Raw genomic sequence first — 20050 nt, forward strand, 5'->3', positions numbered from 1 at the left:
TAATTAAACTAATAAAAGGAAATACAAAAGACAAGAGAAAGTTGTTAGCATAAGGCCCTCTACAGACTTTAGGTAATTTGCCCCAAAGGTAAATAATTTGTAGATCAACTGTTTAACTACAGTGTAGAACTTAATTACTGTCTTTTTAAAAAAATGTCTGGATTTTGAGAATATTCCTAAAACTAATACTGTATATTTACTTTGATGCATGCAGCACATTCCTAGAGCTCTGCTAATTTCTTAAATTATAATTGGATAAAATTGGTTTATTAATATCTATATTCCAAGAATATATAGAGATTTGGTATCTCAAAATCAGTCAATGAAATGGTCAAAGTCTTGTTCAGGTAAAGAAGTCTTTTACCCGTGTTTGAAGATGCTAAAGAATCTTCAATGTATAATTAAAAAGTAGCCTTCCCTTAATGGCTGCCCTATTTTGTAACTGTTTAAAGATAAAACATCGCTGGAAAGATAACTTTATGCCTGGTCCGCGCACTTACAATGGTTGCAGCATCCCCTTGAGATTTGGGCAGTTCAGACCAAATAGTTGCATCCCGTGGTCATGTGATCGCCATTTACATGATTCAAAGCCAGCTTCTGAGAAGCAAAGTCAATGGAGAAATCAGCAGTAAAATCACAAGCTGCAGTCAGGTGTTTCTTGCTTAATGGCTGTGTATGATTGGCTTGATGACTATGATGCAAAGTGAGGTTGTAAACCTATTGCGGTCATCTGATGTCTTGCTTAATAACCCTGTTGCTAAGCTACAGAGTTGTGAGTCCCAATTGTGGTCATTGAACAAGGAATACTTGTACTAGTTGGGTTATGAGGGCTGCTGTAACTGGTCTGCAAACATCTCTAGAAAAAATGCAGAAAATATCCCATTTGCTACCTTCCAGTAGTTGTCCAGATTTGTGCAACTCAGGTAGTATAGCTCTGGTTTGGTTAAGAAAAAGTTTTATTCCTGGATTGTTCTCAGCCTTTAATCTGACTACAGAGAACTTCACTTGAAATTTTCTACAAATACTTTCACCTTTAGAGATGAGAATTTTGTAAGAAAGGATGTTTTCTGGGGTGGGTTAGGCTACTACTTTCTTCCTCAGAAAAACAGTTTATCATCAAAGTTGCATGCTTCCCAACTACTCAAAACACATTTACAGAGTTACAGATGGAAAACCATTCTACAAGCAGTTTCTTCTTCTGATAGGCACCATTTATTTATTTAATTTACATTGCCACCTATTCGCCCATGGCGACTCAAGGCAGCTTACACAATGTAAAACCATATTTAAAACCAAAAATAAAAATAAGAAACAATAAAAGCTAACAAAAAGAATCAAATAAATTAATAAAGTACAGTAGAACAAAATCTGGAAAAAATAAAAATAAAAATCACTCCCCAACTCCCACCCTCTGCCCCAAGGACAGCAGATCACCGTAGCAATTTAATTAATTAATTTTAATTCATTTAATGCAATTCTTGCACTTATAAAAAGACAAGTTAATGTAAAATCTTTTGTTATCCATCCATTATTTAAAGTTCTGTGATGAGATTAACAAATGCAAAGAGATCTAATCTATTTTCTGGTCGTTTCTCATTTCTTTGCTTAAAAACAGATACAGGGTAATAAGATGAACCAGTTCAGGACTGTGATGGCAATGCCTTAATCCTATTGCTTTGTCATTTTCTTTCTAACTGTCACTCAGAATAATGCTCAAAATAATATTCCAAATATAAATGCTGTCAATCAATAGGGAAATTCCATCACAGTAGCTTTTTCACTAGAGGAAAAATATGACAACAGGGCTTTGATGATAACAAACAGGTTATCTTCAGTAATCAAAACAGAAAATAATTACTCTGAATATTATAGGGAATGCTGGAGAATGATGATTCCTACCTACCACCATTTTGACTGAAAATAAAGGTGGCACTCAATGAAGTAGAAGAAATGTTTTGAAGGAATGGAGGACGAATGAACTAAAGCATGCCTTTGTTGTTTTTCCTGATTGCCTGGGCTCACCTTGCTGAACTTATCCCACTGTCCAGGTCTGCTTCCACTTGAAGATTTAACAGCAGAGTGACACTCATCTGGATGTCATAGTGCATATCTATTAGAAGTGAGCTTCCCTAAGCTTCTAGCATTCCATAGTGTCTCTGCTTCGCCTGTAAGGAGGCTCTGTTGAACAGACCAAGATCAGAGGCTGATGCAGCATGGTGCAGCCTTTCACATGCTAGAGGCACCTTTCTTAGTCACATACCACTCTGGGCTCTGTCTTGGAATTTCTGCATAGGGTGGTTATGGTGGCCAACTTCATAGAGCATTTATGCTCGCATTTGCTATAGAACAAATGGGATATCCAACCAGCATGGAAAATGCCAGCTTCGAAGGGGTAGGTAGGGGAGGAGAAAGGGCAAAGAGAGAGGGAAGTTGGATTAAAGAGAGCCAGTTTGATCTAGTGGCTAAGGCACCAGGATTGAAAGTGGAAGACTATGAGTTCTCATCCCACTTTAGCCATGAAAGCCAGCTTGGTGACCTTGGGCCAGCCATTTTCTCTTAGCCCAACTCACCTTACATCTACTGGTAGTGAGCTGCCCTAGGCTTCTAGCATTCCATAGTGTCTCTGCTTTGTGGAATAATAAGGGCTATAAAGGATCCAGGTACAGAGCAGTAGAAAACTTTAGTAACTAGTTGAATTATTGAATAACCAAAGGGAGAGACATAGACAGCAAGGGGATTTGAGGGACCATATTCCTGCTTAGATCAGTGCTCTGAATAGGAACCACACTTCTGGAGTTGGGGGACTTAGGCAGAAGCCCACCTTAGGGTGTTTGAAGAGCTGTCACAAATTCCATAGGCAGGCTTTGATAACACCAGGAGACTGGGCTGAGATGCAGAAGGACAAATTGTATATCATTGGATTCTTGGTGTTCTCTGAGCGTGGTTGTTTTCCTGCAGACATTTTGTTATCAATGAATGCATGGGAGGATGAGGTTTTCTGCTTGTTTATATATCTGGCATTCATACAGAGAAATAATTCCTTGTTGGAAAACCTATGTGCATTCTACTTGACCTAGGAGTTCAGAGGACAAAGCTACTATCATAGAAGATGGAAGAGCATGGATATTATAAAGGTGATGGACTGTGAATGTCTGTTTGGGTCATTGGGTCAGTTGGAAAATCTGGGAATCTTGCATGTATAGATAGTGTCCACCTTGCTGCATAGCCAGTCCCGACCTCACCTCCTAAAATTTATCCTGGGGCAGTTAGTAAATCCTGGCTTTAAGTGCTGAGGGATTGCAACTGTCATGCCTTGAAAGATAGCTATAGAAGAATTTAGTAATTTATGACTTGTTTTACAATATAACCTTTGGCCTGATGCATGCAGGGATCTACTTCAGATCTAATATTCAGTTCCAAACATTAATAAGTGGTCTAGAATTGGGAGGCCATAAAGCTAGCCATGCCACATCCCTCCTTGATTATTCTGAAACTCGTTGCTGTCAAAGGGCTGTGCAGAACAGAAGGGCCAATTAAAATATATACTGCTTCTAGAGTGGGAGGTGGGAATGCTGCTTGGTTAACTGAGGACCTGAGGAACTTCTGGAGGTGAAGTAACAAAAGAGATTCCTGAAAGTCACTGAAAAAGATTAGAAGTAAGTTGGATTAGACAGGGGTAAGCCTCATGTTGATGCTTATATCATGGCAATAATGGCATCAAAACAGGCTCATTGTGTATGATGTCTCTATGTTAGAGTAATCCCCCCCCCCCCATTAAGATGTGGGAGATAGGAAGATTTTACCAAGGGACAAGCTGAGATCTTGGGACAACATTATGCAAATAAAATAGCTCAAATTTGCTCTGACTCTATATTGATGGGCTCAGAGAAGGTGACTGGGCTGACATCTTGTGATATTTGCTAGAATGAAGTCCTTCCAATTTGTGGACTTCAGAGAAATGAACAGGGTAATATCTGTGAGAAGTTTGGCTACTGTAGCCCAAACACCAACTGGAAAGTCAAAAAGAATATAAGGGGCTGAATCTTGGGGATTGTCAGTACCTGTCTTTGTAAGACAGTTATGCCTATTGCTTTGAAGGAGGTGGTGGTGTCCCCTCTCCTGAAGAGATTCTCCCTGGAACCAGTAATTATTGATAACTTTCGCCCTGTTTTAAACCTTCCCTTTTTAGGAAGAATGTGCTTCAACTGAATTCTGTTGTAGAGGAAGCTAATTTTTTAGATCGTATTCAATTGGTTTGAAATCTGGGCATAAGAGGCAAACTATCTTGACTGCCCTAGGAGGGGACCTGAATCAAAATACAAATAGGTGGGAGTAAAGCCTCAACATTATTAGCATCTTTGCTCTTTCATTCATCAATATTGGAATCTTTCCTGTGAGTCTGGAAGTCAGAGATGCTTCATTTCACTTGATAATAGTCGGAGAGGAAGGGTGGAGAGGCAATTTATGAATTGTGGAGAGACTGACTTTGAAGATGTCCCTTTGAAGGTGTAATGGTACAGAATGCATTAGTGATGGGAGAGAGCTTCCAGTGATATATAACAGTGGTATTATGAAACTGCATGGATTGCCATGGGCTTCTGATTGTAACTATAAAGTCCTTTATGACCAGGCATCCAAGTTTCTGCAGGGTTGTCTGCTTCAGGCAAAAACTGACCTCTCCAAGCTCTGTGAATTCAAGACAAAATTATTATTATTAACAGCAGTACAGGTGAGTCCATTTTAAATGATCATTCCAACTTAATACAGTTATTACAACCAAATTGTACATCAGATGTTCCCCTAAAACATAGAAATCAGGTTTTCTGTTCACAAAATTACTTTGAATCGGATTGCCTCAGAGCTAAGAAAGCCTTGATAACATTTTTCCACAACTGATAAGAAAGCCATTTTTCTGTATTCTACTAACGATTTATTACAGCAGAAAAGGCAATGCAAAGAATTACTCCATAAGAAGAAAAGGGAAGCAACCCAGACCCTCTGGCAACACTTGATAGCTGCAGCTCAGGTTTGGAACTCCTCACAATTTTGGCACCTTATAATATTACAGCTAACAAATCACCTTACTAGCTCATCATTTATCATTCCAGGTGATGTTTGGGAGGTGCACCAGAAGTGTTATTCAGCAGGTTCTGACCAGTTCTGAAGAACTGGTAGCGGAAATATTGAGTAGTTCGGAGAACCAGCAAATACCACCTCTGACTGGAGATTTTACAGTATCCTTCCCCTGCCATGCCCACCAAGCCACACCCACAGAACCAGTAGTAAAAATAAATTGAATCCCACCACTGAGATACACTTTCATTCTTTATATGGACAAAGGAAGAAGGAAAATAAAATCAACATCATTAAAGTGTTGACACACTTTAAAAAGGGGATTTAACCAACATGTTTATGTTTACCATAAAGTAAATATATGTTTCTCCAGTTCCATTGGTGAAACAACTTTTTCAGCTGTTGAAAAACATTTATTCTATAAAACCTAATTCCAGTGGTGAAAATGAGGTGTGTTTACATCATTGCTAATAAAATGAATGAATCCATTGTCAAATGATCTATTCAAACAAAATGAATGCTTAGATAAAACAGTAAAATAATGTTAGAAGTTAACTCATTTTCAAAGGTGGCATAAATTGAGAAGTAGCTATTTAGCCATTGAGGTCAATCTTAATTCAGGAATGCAAAGTGAAGCATCCTGGCAAATAGATTCTCAAATCAGCTTTTAAGAATCTGTCATAACGTATTAATTTCTTAGAAAATATTCCTGATATGCAACTTGAAGAATGAGGAATTCAGTGAATAATTTAATTTGTCCAGCAGATGGCATTTAATACACAAGAAAGGCACATTATATTCTCCATTTGCAAATATTTAGTAGCAAGTAATTCAGTGGTATCATTTTCCTTGCCTTCCTATTAGCACTATAGGGTAATATGATAGTATATGATAGTTTCCTTGTGAAAATATAGTATCCAATAAGTGATTTAAAAATGAATTACTATTGCTGGCTTGTTACAAATAGGAACTTAGGCCAAATGCACTCCCTGGTAAAAGATGTTGCTAACCTCTAGATCAGGGTTGTCAAACTCGCAGCCCGCAGGCCAGATAGATCACATGGCGGCCACACCCACACCCAGTTTAGCAAAGGGGAAAAAAGTTGTGATACATAATGATGCCGCGATGAGTTTGACACTCTTGCTTTAGATATAGTGCCAAATTTCAATCACTCATCCAACATGAGCACTTGTTCCTATGATCTGGTTTGGTTTAATACCTGTAAGTTTGTTAACCTGGTTTTAGAAAAATAATATGGTTTAAAGTTGTGAATGTGATTTTGAATTATATACCAAAAGTTTGGATTTTATTGATACAGAAAGAAGGGTGGAGTTATTAAGCATGGGATACAGAAAAAAAAGTGCCACTCAAGTTTTTCAATGTTGAATTGATTGGATGCTTGTTCTCTACTCGGGAGTATGTGTTTGTGTGTGTCTGTGTGTAGTTTTTTCCTCTTATTTATTTTTTAGCATTCATTATTTCTTTCTATACACCAAAAAAAAAAAGTCCAACATTCTCATGTTGGTTCTCCAGATAATATAGATTGTCATTGACTTTCAAATAAGCAGTAAAGTTTTCAATTGAAACCTGTTTTCTTTTTTCCCCTCCTGTTGCAAAAGCTAGCTCAATTGGTTTGACTTCTAAATCAGAAAGCATTAGGTAGATCTAATTATTGGAGTATCTGTTAGAGTCATAAGTGGGAAATAATTTTGTGTGTATTAAGTAGAGAATGCAAGGGAGAATGTGTCATTCATAGTGTAGCAAGGTTTGGTCTTCCACCATAATTTACTATTGGCTTCAGTCTACAATTTATTCAAGGTAGCATTTTCCATATGCTGATAACTCCTAGAAGAATTAATGTGGTTTTAAGTTGTGGAAGCAAGTAAGTATCTGAAGCCATGATTTCCAATATTTTTGTAGTTTATATTTCCATGTCATTTCATTCATAATAGATAGACTGCAATACCAGCCTTAAACATGTAATGGTTTAAAAGAAAGCAGCTAGACACATACACTGTGCTAAGTTCTTACTTTCATATTAGTGGATTCCTCTCAGAGCTTCATTTTTTTGTAATTTTATTGAAAATTACAATTAGAAGATATAAAAACTAATGCAAAAGTACAAAAAAGAATAAAAAGTGTAGAAAAGAAATAAAAAGTTTACAAAAAAGTAATTTTTCCCTCATCACAAATATATGATCAGTTCTTAAAATATAACAAATATACTCTTCATCCCATATCTCACCTGTGAAAAATTTATGATCAACTCTTAAAATATAACAAATATACTCTTCATCCCATATCTCACCTGTTAACTAAAATTAAAATATAAAAACCTCATAATTTGTTCTTTATTAGGAAAAGTTCAGAAATATCTATTTTAACTATGATGAAATAAATTCTATATTTGTAAAGGAAAGTGTGGATGACAGAGGGAAGAGATACTGTCCAAGAAACAATCAGACAAAAAAAGGCAGGAGTTCCCAAAGGCTTAAAAGTCAGAGGAAGAAATTTAGGAAAAACCCTTCCTAACAGACTGTTGAAAACAGTAGCTGGAAGTTTGTACTGTCACACTTGCAAAATTCTGTTAACGTAGCCTTGCAATAAAGTAGAATTAGTTCATCTAATTGTATTTTCTGTTCACCCGGTGGGCTGACAATATTCCTTTCCTCTATTTTTAACAATCTTGGTTTTTAATCCCTTCAGATAATATCCAAACCTTTATTTCTATTCATTTTGTCCCTTTTCAGAGAATTCTTCAAGACGTTAACAAGTCTCTTTTGTGCATCCAACAAGAAAAACTTATCCAAATCACTCTTCTAGCTTGATACTTGTATGACCCCTTAAAATATGAAGATATCAACAGGTTTCATTTGTGTAACCAATATATACCATGTTCCTTATCCTTCTTGAAACTTGTCATATTTAAATCCACATTCAAATCAATTTCAATCTTATCCGGTATAGCTTATTCTTCTTCTGTGACATCATTAACACACTATATATAGTATCAGACATTCTTAATTTCTGAGTCCATTGTTCAAAAATGTCCTTCAGAACATCCATTGTTAAAGTATTTTGCTCCATTCTTTGTTAACATGTGGAGTTTAAGGATTCTTCTCCTTTAATTGTAATCCTTATTTTTTTTTATTTCCCCCTATTGCCCACACTTCAAAGTTCTATCCTATCATATTTATTCTCACAAAGAACTCAAACAACCAGTGTCCCACAGGAAGGACATTTATGATTAATTTCAAACTTTTATTCCAAATCCTTCTTGTGGGGGAATGTCGTCTGGATTCCCAGGAGGGAGGGAGTGCAATCCAGAGGAGCAAAAGTCAGTGAAGTTTAGATGGTCTTGGAGGAAGAGAGTCAAAACAGTCCCTCCTAGGAATTCTCAGAGTATATGTTTAATAATGTAAATAGTCTGCTTTAATTTGGCAAGATTTCTGTTTATAGGTGAGGAACAATACATGAAATTGCTTAGAAAAACCTCCGTGCGTCTTTCTTGTTGCTTTGAGCCTGACACCTCAGGATCTGAAAGTTAAAAGAAGTTTACTTTTAACTTTCTAAAATTTTACAAAATTTTTCATCTCAAATATAATAGTCTCAGAAAAGTATTGTCCCAGATGTATATTGCACCATCTCATTTTTAGTGGTTACAAATGTTTATCCTTTTCCTTCTTCCTGAGTTGTTTTCTTGGAATGATCATCTTCTGAACCTGTACTACTGAGATATCTCTTATTAAGCAGGTCTGCATGTAGTTTAGAGATTGGCAGCCCACAATATGATTGTGTCTATGTCTCTAAAATTGCCCCATCTGACTATTTTCTTTTAGATTGCTTTAATTAAAATACATGAATTGTCATGCCAACTATGACAGCCATTTCATGAAAGCACACAAATAACTATGAAAATTCCAAATGTGTCTCTTGGCATCCCTGCTTTGTTCTGAATGGACTTCAGAAATCAACGAGTTCATAAGCTTATGTGCTTGTTTAGAGATTGCTGAAGGAATATTAACAGATTTTACAGAACATGTGCTTCATTTATTTGCAGTTTGCTTGACAGTAAGCTTGCTTATTCTAAGTACTTTTCTCACACTTAAAACATTTCATGGATTTCTTTCACAAGCATAAAAAGGCAGTCTTTCATAATTTCTGTCTCATGTATGACAGGTGTACTCAAGTAACTGCAAAAGCTTGAGGGTGCTGAATAAATAGATGAAATATTTTTCTCTATTTCTAATTTGCTTTTCTTTTGTTACTCAACAAATTCTGCCTACAGAGAAATTATTTTTTTTTCTTATGGGATTATTATAGGTGAAAAGTTTATTATCCAAGTAAAACCCAAATTTTGTTAAGCTTAGGAGCAAGTACAGAATTTTAATTATGTGGATTGGGAGTGCAGATGAGAAAAATGTCACCTAACTGAATGCTTATCTCAGCTAATTCAGCTGATTCAAACAAAAGAACTGCATAGCAGAGAAAGAATGATGAAAAATGAGAGGAACAGATGCACCCCCAGCGAGAGTCTACAGACTTCCCAAGATACACAAAATTTAAGTCCCTCTCAGACCAATTGTAGTCTATGACACACCCCTACATAAAACCTGTCTAAATGGCTATCACATTGCTTAAGCTTCTTAACCTAATCCTCAATCATCATCCACACAATTTCTGACAAAACTACAATACTTAAATGTGGTTCCTGATAAGATCATGATCTTCTTTGATGTAATGTCCCTATTTACATTCCTCCGTCCCCACTTAGCATATGATGTAATAGATGGAAAACTAGAGAAAGAATACAACACAGATCAGAACACCCTAACCAGGACACATGAAGCTCCTTTAATACTGTCAATGCACCTTCTTCATATTCAAAAGCTAAATGCATAAATAAATAAAAGGGACAGCCATGGGATCCCCAATATCAGAAGTCATTGCAAAAACAGTCCTGCATGAAGTAGAACACTGTGCATTTCAGAACTACACCCTTAAATTCTGGCACTGCTACATGAATGATACATTTGTCACCATCAAGAGAAATACACCTAGAGACTTCCATACCATTCTGAACTCCATCTTCCCTGACATACAGTTCATAATGGAGGAAGAAGCAGCTAGGCAATTGTCATTTTTAGATGTACTTGTCAATAGATGAGAGTAGAAGCCTAGAAACCACAGTTTATCGCAAGGCCACCAAAAAGAGTTACATCAGAACACTATACGGCATGGTGAGAACCCACTGTAGTACCTAGCAAATCAAACAACTGGAGAGCAGATACCCATATGAACAATTCAAGCAGAATGGGTACCCACAATCATTCATCACAAGATGTCTGTGCTACACAGTTGGGAGAGAAAGGAAGAAACAAGGTACAAGACCAACCACATGGCACACCCTGCCATAGTTCAAAAAATTTTAGGAAACTGTAGAACATAGCTTCTGAGATGTGCAAGTGGGCATCACACACTGCCCAGAGGCTACTATACGAGGACAAATTACACATTGCAAAGATCACTTGCTGGAAGATATTTCCAATATAATCTACCAAATCCCCTGCATGGATTGCCCTTGTGACTTTCTAGGATAGAGGGGGAGGAAGCTAACCATCAGATTGTAAGGACACAAGTGAGTGGTCAAATGAGGAGATCTGAACTCTTTGGTAGCCTCACACTGTAGTGAACAAGGACATACATTTAACTTTTTAGCTACTAAGATTGTTGGACGAGCAGGCACAAAAACAATCAGGGAAATGATTGAAGCCTGGGAAACAGGCCCCTCATCAATCAACAGGAATGCTGATTTACCATCAGCTTATCAAGTATTTAGAAAGTGAAAGCTGGGCTGCACAAGCAAATGACAGCTAATGATTTAAAAGCCAGCCACCAACATACCCAATCAACATGTAAAAAGCACTTACAATAAATATCACACACAGAACAGCACATGCCCTGCTAGAGGGAAATTCCCTGAAGATGGGCTCCGGGACTAGTCCGAAAGACAAAACCTCTGGTCCCGGTGACTGTCTCATACTGGATTCTGCAACATTATCCTGGAACACGCACATTCGCCTTCATTCATGAGAAAATGTATGCCTGAATGATGAAGATGGTGAAAAGAAACAACGTTTACTATCACCTTTCCAAAACAAATTTAAACATTTGCTTTTCCTATCTCATGTTAGGATGAATATTCAATACGAAGCAACCATTCCACGTTGTGACTGGGAGGTCAATTAAGGAAACTGAATGTATTAAGGGAAAAACCCTATATGCTAGTACTGTTTACTATCAAGTCTTGAAGGTAGTGTTTTTTTTTTAATCTCCTTTATACAGACTGCATTCTGAGTCAGTTATGAATGTGCTAGATTAAAAATTCAGTCAGAAGTGGAAAAAAAACATGCCTAGCATGAACATGCCATAAAACAAAACTGCTGTAATCAGAAGCAACCTGTTATTGAAGAACAGATATTTGTAATAGATAGCAAGAGAGTTGGCAAGGAGTCATCTAGAATGACTTGCAGTAAACCTTGTTACTTCACCCTGGCTTCAGGCAATTTGAGAAGATGCGTGGAGTATAGTTGTAGGTTTGCTTTCTGATTGTGAATTGGCACACTCAAACTAGAGCATTCTCATGTTATCATAGCCTATTGTGAATGTAGTCTGATCAACTCAAAATAGGGAGGAACAAAGACTTTTAGGACTCAATCCTAGCATCAGGAAAATAAGCAACTAAACAGAAAAGTTTATTAATGATTGAACTTTATTTTAGGGTAATAATAATACAGATTGCTTCCTGAAATACTAGATATTCCAGAAAGAGACTCTCTTTCAAGATTTCTTATTTACCACCATTTGGATTTTTATTTAAGAATTAAGCACTTTGCCCTGAACTACATGAACTCCTAGTAATTTTATATAATATAATTCTACAAATAGTAAATCCAGGACTTTCTGGATTTACTATTTGTAGTAAATCATGTTCTGATGACTTCATGGATATAATCCCTGCAGTTTCCTTGATAATAATTCGGTAAAAAATTGTAATTGCTTTCAAGATTTCCCAGTCTAGCTTACTGATAGTGACACATCAAAATACTAACCAATCTCTCCTCCCTTCCCTTCCCGTCCCCTCTTTGGCTGGGTATGTCTAGAGACTTGGTATAATAAGACTTCTCTGGCTCAAGCTCAATTTATGAGATTTGCAAGCATAATAGCAAATGTAATGGGCTCTCAATGCTATTAAAATAACAATAAATGAAAAATAAAAGTTATACCTTATATTTTATGGTAGATATAAGCAAGTTTATTAAAGGCCAATGTAAGTGTCAGGAACAAGTATATCTACGTTTTGTTAGCATAGTGAGTCTGTTTCTAATTATAATCTTATGACAGAGATTATTCTATAATTAGATAAAGAAACTATGTCTCAATAGTAGAGCATGTAGTTTGTATGGAAAAGATTAATATCTGATGAGGATGAGAACTGCTGGATGATTTTTGTGAAATATTTACCACAGAAAACATATTGCAGTCTGAGATAAAAGGAAATGATAGATGTGTACTAATATTTGATTGGTTGATTATGTGTCATTAAATCTGTGTCAACTCTTACCAACCTCATAAATCGATCTTCTCTAAAATTATCTTTGCCCAAAGTGGCCCTTCAGGTCTTCCAAGGAAGTACCCATAACTACCATAATTCAATTCATTCCCCTTACTCCTGTTCATTATCTTGTCTTTCCTTCCAGCTTTTCCAGCATCACAGATTGCTCAAGGGAGCTGGGTCTTTGCATAATGTATTCAAAATATGATAATTGAAGCCTGGTCACTTGTGCTTTGAGCTAAAACTCTGGATTGGTTTCTTCTATGATCTGATTGTTTGTTTACTTCGCTATCCACGGTAATCCAAGGAATCTTTTCCATCACCCAAAATTCAAGAGCATCAGTGCTGTTTCTATCTTGCTTCTTCAGAGTTCAGCTTTCATTTCCACAGAGTGTCACAGGGAATATAATTGTCTGCACAGTTCTGAATTGTGTTAGTAAAACATGTTTAGGACATCTGAATCTCTCTTCGAAGGCCTTCATTGATACCCCACCAAATTCTAAAATATGACATTTCTTCACTGCTAGTTCCTTCACCATAGTTGAATCTAAAAAGCAGCAACTATTCACCATTTCACTTTAGTATCCTTGTTCAGCTCTGATTGAAGTCATCCTACATAAAGAGAAAGAACATAATTCATGGTTGAACTGAAACTTGTCTCTGGGTTCTAAATTTCATTTACATTGATCTTTCATCTGCTACTAACCTTTCCTTTCTTCCTCTTCTGTGCTTACCTGCCTGGTTTCATCTGACCTTCTACATAAAATCATAGGTAAGATATGGTTCACAAAATAACTTGAGTTGAAGATGGGTTATATAACAAATCACACTTTTTCCTCCTGGACCACATATAAGGGATAAAGTTCTCTGGGCTTTCCTTAGCCATATCCGTGTTAATATTTAAAATCATCTTTACACTAGATCACTACTGTTACCACAACTTCTCCTTCTCAAAGAAACATTAGAAATGAAAGGCATGAATCAAAGATGAAATGGTTATGAGAATATGAAATGTACTGCCTTTTTTGAATTCTAACAAAAAATTATTGCACCACTATGAAAATAATTTGCCTTATTTTTTTTATCCTGAGATGCATTATGTACTGTGTAGTGTACTTGTATTCTTGACACTGATGGTGTAGATTACCTAGGAAACTATAAAGTCTCATTCGATTAGAATGAAGCAAATTTTAAAAACTAAATTCTCATTAATTACCACAGGAATATTATATGCTTCTTAAGGAAAAGGAGATCTAATTCCCTCTTTGAACTTTTTTTTAATCAACTTGGGGAAGTATGTTTCAATGTCCAAAATAATTTTACTTTAAAAGTAAATCTGACATAGAATTTAATTCAAAATGAAAACATTGCTGGACCAAACCTTCATATATTTATACCCCATCCAACACTGATTCTTTTATGTAAAAAGTTCATTTTTCAGTTTCATGTGCTCTTTTTTTTTAAAATAAGGTTTTATTGTTTTTTAAGACAAACATAGGACAAACAAAACAATCTTTTTTAAAGAACTGATTCTCAGTTTTGACTCAATCTGTTTTATAATTTTATGTGGTGAATTGTACTGTGTTTGCCATGGTTCTTGATCTTGATATTTATCCTTGCTTAAACCTCAATCATGATTTTAATCAAAGTAATTTAAACAATGACAACTACAACCTCTTTGACATTGTTCTGATTTTAGATAAGAAATGTTCACTCATTTGTGCTTTATGTTTTTAGTTTTTAAATTTGTTTTCTATTTTCTATTTGTGTTTATATACTTTCTCTAAAATGTCAAAGAAAAGCCAGTCTGACCTAGTGGATAAGTTGGTGGCTTAGGAACTAGCAGACTGATTTCTAGTCCTATCTTAGGCCTGAAAGCTGGTTGGATTACTCTACTTGCTCAGCCCAACCCACCTCACAGGGTTGTTGTGGGGAAAATAGGAGAAAGAATATTAGGTATGTTTATCACCTTGATAAGGATAAGAAAAAGTGTATCCAAATCAAATAATGAAAAGAAAAAGGTCATTTGTGTTGAGCTGACTTCCTGGGGACTTCACAGATTTAAGACAGAATTAAAGTGGGTGGCAGCCCAAAACAAAAATAAATTCACTTACTGCAGAACAGTAAGGTAGTAGCCAGCTTACTGATCTTGCAGATCTTGTGCTAGAAAGAAATGACTTTTTCCCAGGCAAACAGACCAGTGATCTAAGTGCACACTGCTACTAGTACTATCAATAGCGAACTATTGAGGGTTGGCCTGTGCTGGCACCCTAGGGTAAGAGTAGGAATACAGAACCTCTTGGCCTGCCTTGTTCAGATATGGAACCATACTGTCCTTTAGTCTGTGGGAGGTTTGGTAAACCTAGATGAGATCAACCTCTGCTATCCTACTTTCAACTGCCTCTTCCTCGGAAACTGGCTGCATACCATCAGTGGAAGGGCATGCATTTGAGGGTCCTGCCATTATTGCTTCTTCTATAGAATCCTACAGTAGTCAGGCCTACATTTGTCTGATAGTCTTCCCCAAAGCCAGGGATATGGCTTTCTAGGGCTTTGTGTATCCTGAGGATTTTGAAAGCACAGAAAACTGAAGCACAGCCATCTCCTCCTCCCCCTCCCAAGATATTTGAGCTGTAGGGAGCAGGAATGGAATTCCTTGCTTAGTTTCCAAATAATGCTATATATCACCTTCCATTCTTCCTCCCTTAGACCTAGTTCATGAAACAAGGGGCACAGAGTATATATTTGGAAAGAGTTGTCAGCAATTGTGCCTCTATTTCTTACCGTCTGTGGATAGCACAAGGATGAGGACATCCCTACATTACTGAAAGAGAGGATAGAGTATCTGAGAAGCAGATTGAGGAACTTCTTTGCAAGCATATTTGGATCAGAAAATCATGACTTTTACCATTCCTCTTAGTGGGGTTTGGGAGGAAGGAAAAGAGGAGGAAAGGAGGAGATAGAAAAAAGAAGGAAGGAAAGAAAGATTGAGGTCAGTTAAGGAAACTGAATGTATTAAGGGAGAAGCCCTATGTGCTTGTACTGTTTACTATCAAGTCTTGACAGTGTGTTTTTTAATCTTTATGCAAACTGCATTCTGAGTCAGTTATGAAATGTGTTTGGTTTAAAAAAATGATAAGGCAGAAGTGTAAAGAAACATGCCATAAAATGAAACCGCTGTAATCAGAAAGATAGAAAGATGGAAGAAAAGAAAAAGAAAAGAAAGAAAGATTGATTGATTGAGGTACTCTGGGCAGTGAAAATTGAATTCCACCAAGATGGGAAACAAATACTATATGTTGGTTGGAAATATCGATAACTAGTTTCAGCAAAACAGGCAAGCACCAAGTTCAGGGACGCTACTGTGCCTGTTTTATCTGACCGATTCAAATATCAGATTCAAATATTACCTGGTCCCACCATATTGGTTTCTTTTCAGCCCTTTCCTTCTCCATCCCTTCGCTGGCCAGCAAGCCTATCTCCCAGTATTCTTTTGCAAGCAGAAAAGAATATCTGTTATCAGACTCACTCTTCCATCCAATAAGCATCAGAGAAAGAACTTTATGATGGGGGCGCACTTATCCAATGAAGAAAGGAAGGGGCGGGACCACAGGGGCGGGGGCGTTGAACTTTCACCAGCTGGCTTTATTAGGCGGGTGCAGCTGGGTGTCAACCATAGTGATTGGAACATTGCACTTTTGGCTTTTCGCAATATCTTTGATAGAAGCGCTTCCCCAGCCGACAGCGTCCCATCTCTCGAGTCGGGGTCTCCGGTTCTCCCAAAATGGCCGACAATCGAGATTGCGCTAAGGAGCAGTTGAAGCGCTGGCAAGAGCAGCGGGGCTCGCAGGTACCGATGGGTCTGTCGGCAGAGTCTTGTTTCTGGCGCGCCCGGGAAAATCTGTCGGGCAGCTCATTCGGGGAGGGGGCCGAGGACATCAATCTGGAATAGCGTAATTTAATACAGTATGTTGTTACTGGAGTAAAGAAGAGTCTTTTGTGGGTTTTTTTAAGGGTGAACGGATAGCCGGGGGGGAAAACGGACTGGAGATGTGCGGTTAATAACTGGGAAGAGGGAACTGTACTTCGGTCTTCAGGAGGAGGGTAGATTGGCTATAAGGAATAGTTTCAGAAATAATTTATCCTAAGGTTAATGCCCAAAATGTGATCTGTTTGCGTTACTCTGCATTAGGGCGTATCAAATTTTTGAACTGTGAATTTCCAAACATTAGGGTGCTCAAAAGTTGTGACGTACCTTGGGGCTTGTAATACCGTACCTTTTTCATTTGCGTGTCTCTTTTTTTGCAATAGCTAAGCAGTTTGTTATTTGGGTACTAAGTTCAATTCAGCTAAAAAAAAATCAAGTAGATAAAGATTGACCAAAGAGTCCTGTAATATTGTGGATTGTTGGGAGAACTCTGAAAAAAAGTAGCACTTTGTCCTTTTCTTGCAAATTAATCTAACCTAGTCTACATTTGAGGAACTGGATTTACCCTGATAACGGTAGTTATATTATCCGTGGTACTACTCATGTTCTCCTGGAGTGCAGTTTAATGACTTTGTTTCGTGACAGTAAAATAAAGGAAAATCCTTTCTCAGCATCTATCATATTCTCTCAAAAATGATATGCAATATATACCACCTTAAAAGGAAAAGTTCCTGGTGCAATCCATCCGTACTAAAGCTTTTTGAAGCTTATCTTCAAATGAAATAAATGTATACTTAACTTGAACACTGGTATCTGTTGGATTGAAAGAAATCTTAAAGAAGAATTGGTATACTCTTGCAGAACTGTTGGCAGTTTACTAAGTCTAATTAGTAATTCAAATCAGATCAGTATTTCAGTTATCAGAAAAGATCTAGGTAGGCTTGAATGCTTCTCTCCTACTCAGTTTCTCTTTCATTACTCAACTTTGTCAGCCTTCAAAACAGATGTGGGTGGGTTCAAATTCTGGGCTAAGACATAATAGAGTTGGTTTGTAATTTAGCATTGTGAACCAACCATCTTGGATTATAATTCAAAGTTTATTGTATAATGTGATATCTGAACTCATTTTATTCCACAGATTATGGTTAATGTGATTTATGGCATTATCTGGATCTAGTTTGTACTTTATTCTTCATTTTCTAAGTTGATTGGAAATCTGCTCAAATTAATATATTTCATTCTGACTTGAAATGTATTTTTCAATTTTGAATTATTAGAATATGGAAGTAGGGAATATCAGTTTATTTGTGGTCCTTTGGGTCATACTTTTGAGAATTGCTAAAAGTATGAATGCAATTAGTAATTATTATTTTAATACAATAAACTGCAAGCATAAATATAGCTAGGGAAAACTTAAGATGATAGCAAACAGTTTTTATTCTGTTTTTATTTTTTCATTTATTAACCAGGAAAATTACTTATTAAATAATGAGATACTAATTGTTTATTTTACGCTATTTTGATTCTAATGTTTTTCTGTAATAGAATAAGTTTAATAATTTGACTGCATTTGTTTACTAAATTGAAAGTTATATTTGAAAGCATATTTCAAAGGAACCTTGATACATAATTAACAGATTTAACCTGAATAACAAGCAGATGATTCTTCAGTTCAAACATTATTTAGTATTTTTTTTATAATTCTAACTAAACTGTATGAAAGATGGCTTATATAGCAGTACGTGATTGCTCTTCAGTTTGTATGATAAGTTTCTTCTGCTGTTCTCTCTTTTGCTCCCTTCCTAGCCTGCAACCTGCAAAGCAGATATGGAATATGTGCAAAAAATGGAATTTGGGAGGATAGTTCAGTCTGTCAAAGTTATCCTTCTAAATCAGATAAAAATAATTTGACACAGCCTAGGAAGTCTAGGAGGTCATACACTATTATTAAAAGTTTCAATTCAGTAAAGATTCAAATTTATTTCAAGTGTTGCTTCCATTTAGTACAGTAATTGCTTGAGCACGTAGAACTTATTTTGAAGATTAATTTACATGCTGAGGTAAAATGCATTCTTGTGACTAACACTCTTGACCTGCTTGCTTCCACTTAATCTATCCTCCATGACAAATGGTAAAAGAGGAGAGTAAACAATTTGTAGGAATTAATTCCATTGAATTGAATTAATTCCATTGAAATACCAGGGGAAATCATAGCAGTTAGCATAGTAGTCCTCAAACCCAAAATTTCTGCTGTTAAGTGATACATTTGTTAAATGAGTTTTGCCCCTTTTCATGATCTTTCTTGACACAGTTGTTAAATGAATCACTGAAGTTGATAATTTAGTAACCTGGTTGTTTAGTAAATCTGGTTTCCCCATTGATTTTCCTTGTCAGAAGGTTGCAAAAGGTGATCACATGACTTTGGAACACAGCAACAGTCATAAATGTGAACCAGTTGCCAAGCATTGGAAGCTTCATCACATGATCATGGGGATGTTACAAAGATTATAACTGTGAAAAACAATCATAAGTCACATTTTCCCAGTGCTGTTGTAACTTTGAATGGTCATTAAATGAACTGTCAAGGGCTACCTGTCTAAGAGGGTGATATAGATGAAGATAGTCGTATCTATTTCTGCTGTTGCAGCTGAATATTTACTGTCCCCTATTCAAATTTGGAAGGTTGCCTTAATGAGGATGCATAGAAATCGGATATTTTATTATATTCAATCTTTTTTATTTTAAAACTCAGATTTTGTATAAGACAAAACTGATTTGGTTAGATTTGTTGTTTTATTCTACTAATGTACTGTCTTTTCTTATAAGCACATAACAAATCAAATTACTACTACTACAATAATATACTTAAACAATTAAATTTGAAAGTAGTTAATTTGATTACTCTCTAGCAATTTATATGCTATAGTTATTTTCACCAATTTTGGTATTAAAAAATTACAATTTAATAAAAGGTCTTAAAGATTTCTGATATTGCATGTGGCCCCGAAGGCTTGGATTTAATGGCTTTCTTATCCATGCAGCACATCATTAAATAAAAGACATATTATCAAAAGTTTTGGAAGTGTGGGAATATTTTTTGTTTTATGAGGTCTTGTGATGAAACTTCCCTGAAGCATGCAACTAGAATGTGCATTAATACATAGTAATTCTCTTGCACATTTAGCTTGACACACCTTAATTTGTCACATCACTATAGTATGAGATATATCATCCACCTTCTTGGCCATTGGAGCATTTTCTCACGGTCCTATAATCAAGCTCCTCTCAATGTTTTGAATGTTTCATAGAAGTAAACTATACTGGAAAACTACTTTTCAAAATGCAAGAAAAGATTATGCATTCAGTACTCTTTGAGTGCAGTATATCTACCAACCTTGGTTTGAAACTTTTATTATAACACTATTTTTAAGAAT

General features: G+C 36.3%; 1 protein-coding gene across 5 annotated transcripts in view; it reads left to right on the plus strand.

Moving 5' to 3' along the window:
- CAT (catalase) overlaps nt 1–20050 on the plus strand; it is a 49522-nt gene that overhangs the window by 4808 nt on the left and 24664 nt on the right. Inside the window, exon 1 of one of the 5 annotated variants that reach the window (XM_026664705.2) lies at nt 16287–16538. The exons of 2 other annotated variants lie outside the window; for them this stretch is intronic. In XM_026664705.2, the coding sequence (XP_026520490.2) occupies nt 16473–16538 (66 nt within the window). In that variant the 5' untranslated portion in view covers nt 16287–16472. Of the gene's footprint in view, nt 1–16286; nt 16539–20050 lie in introns of those variants that run through there. 2 more of the 5 variants (XM_087951198.1, XM_087951200.1) reach the window with 2 other exon arrangements.

This window comes from Notechis scutatus, chromosome 1 (genome assembly GCF_049901735.1).
Source record: "Notechis scutatus isolate UNSWTSFEM ecotype Mainland chromosome 1, rNotScu1.2, whole genome shotgun sequence".
In the NCBI taxonomy this organism is placed as follows: Eukaryota; Metazoa; Chordata; class Lepidosauria; order Squamata; family Elapidae; genus Notechis; species Notechis scutatus.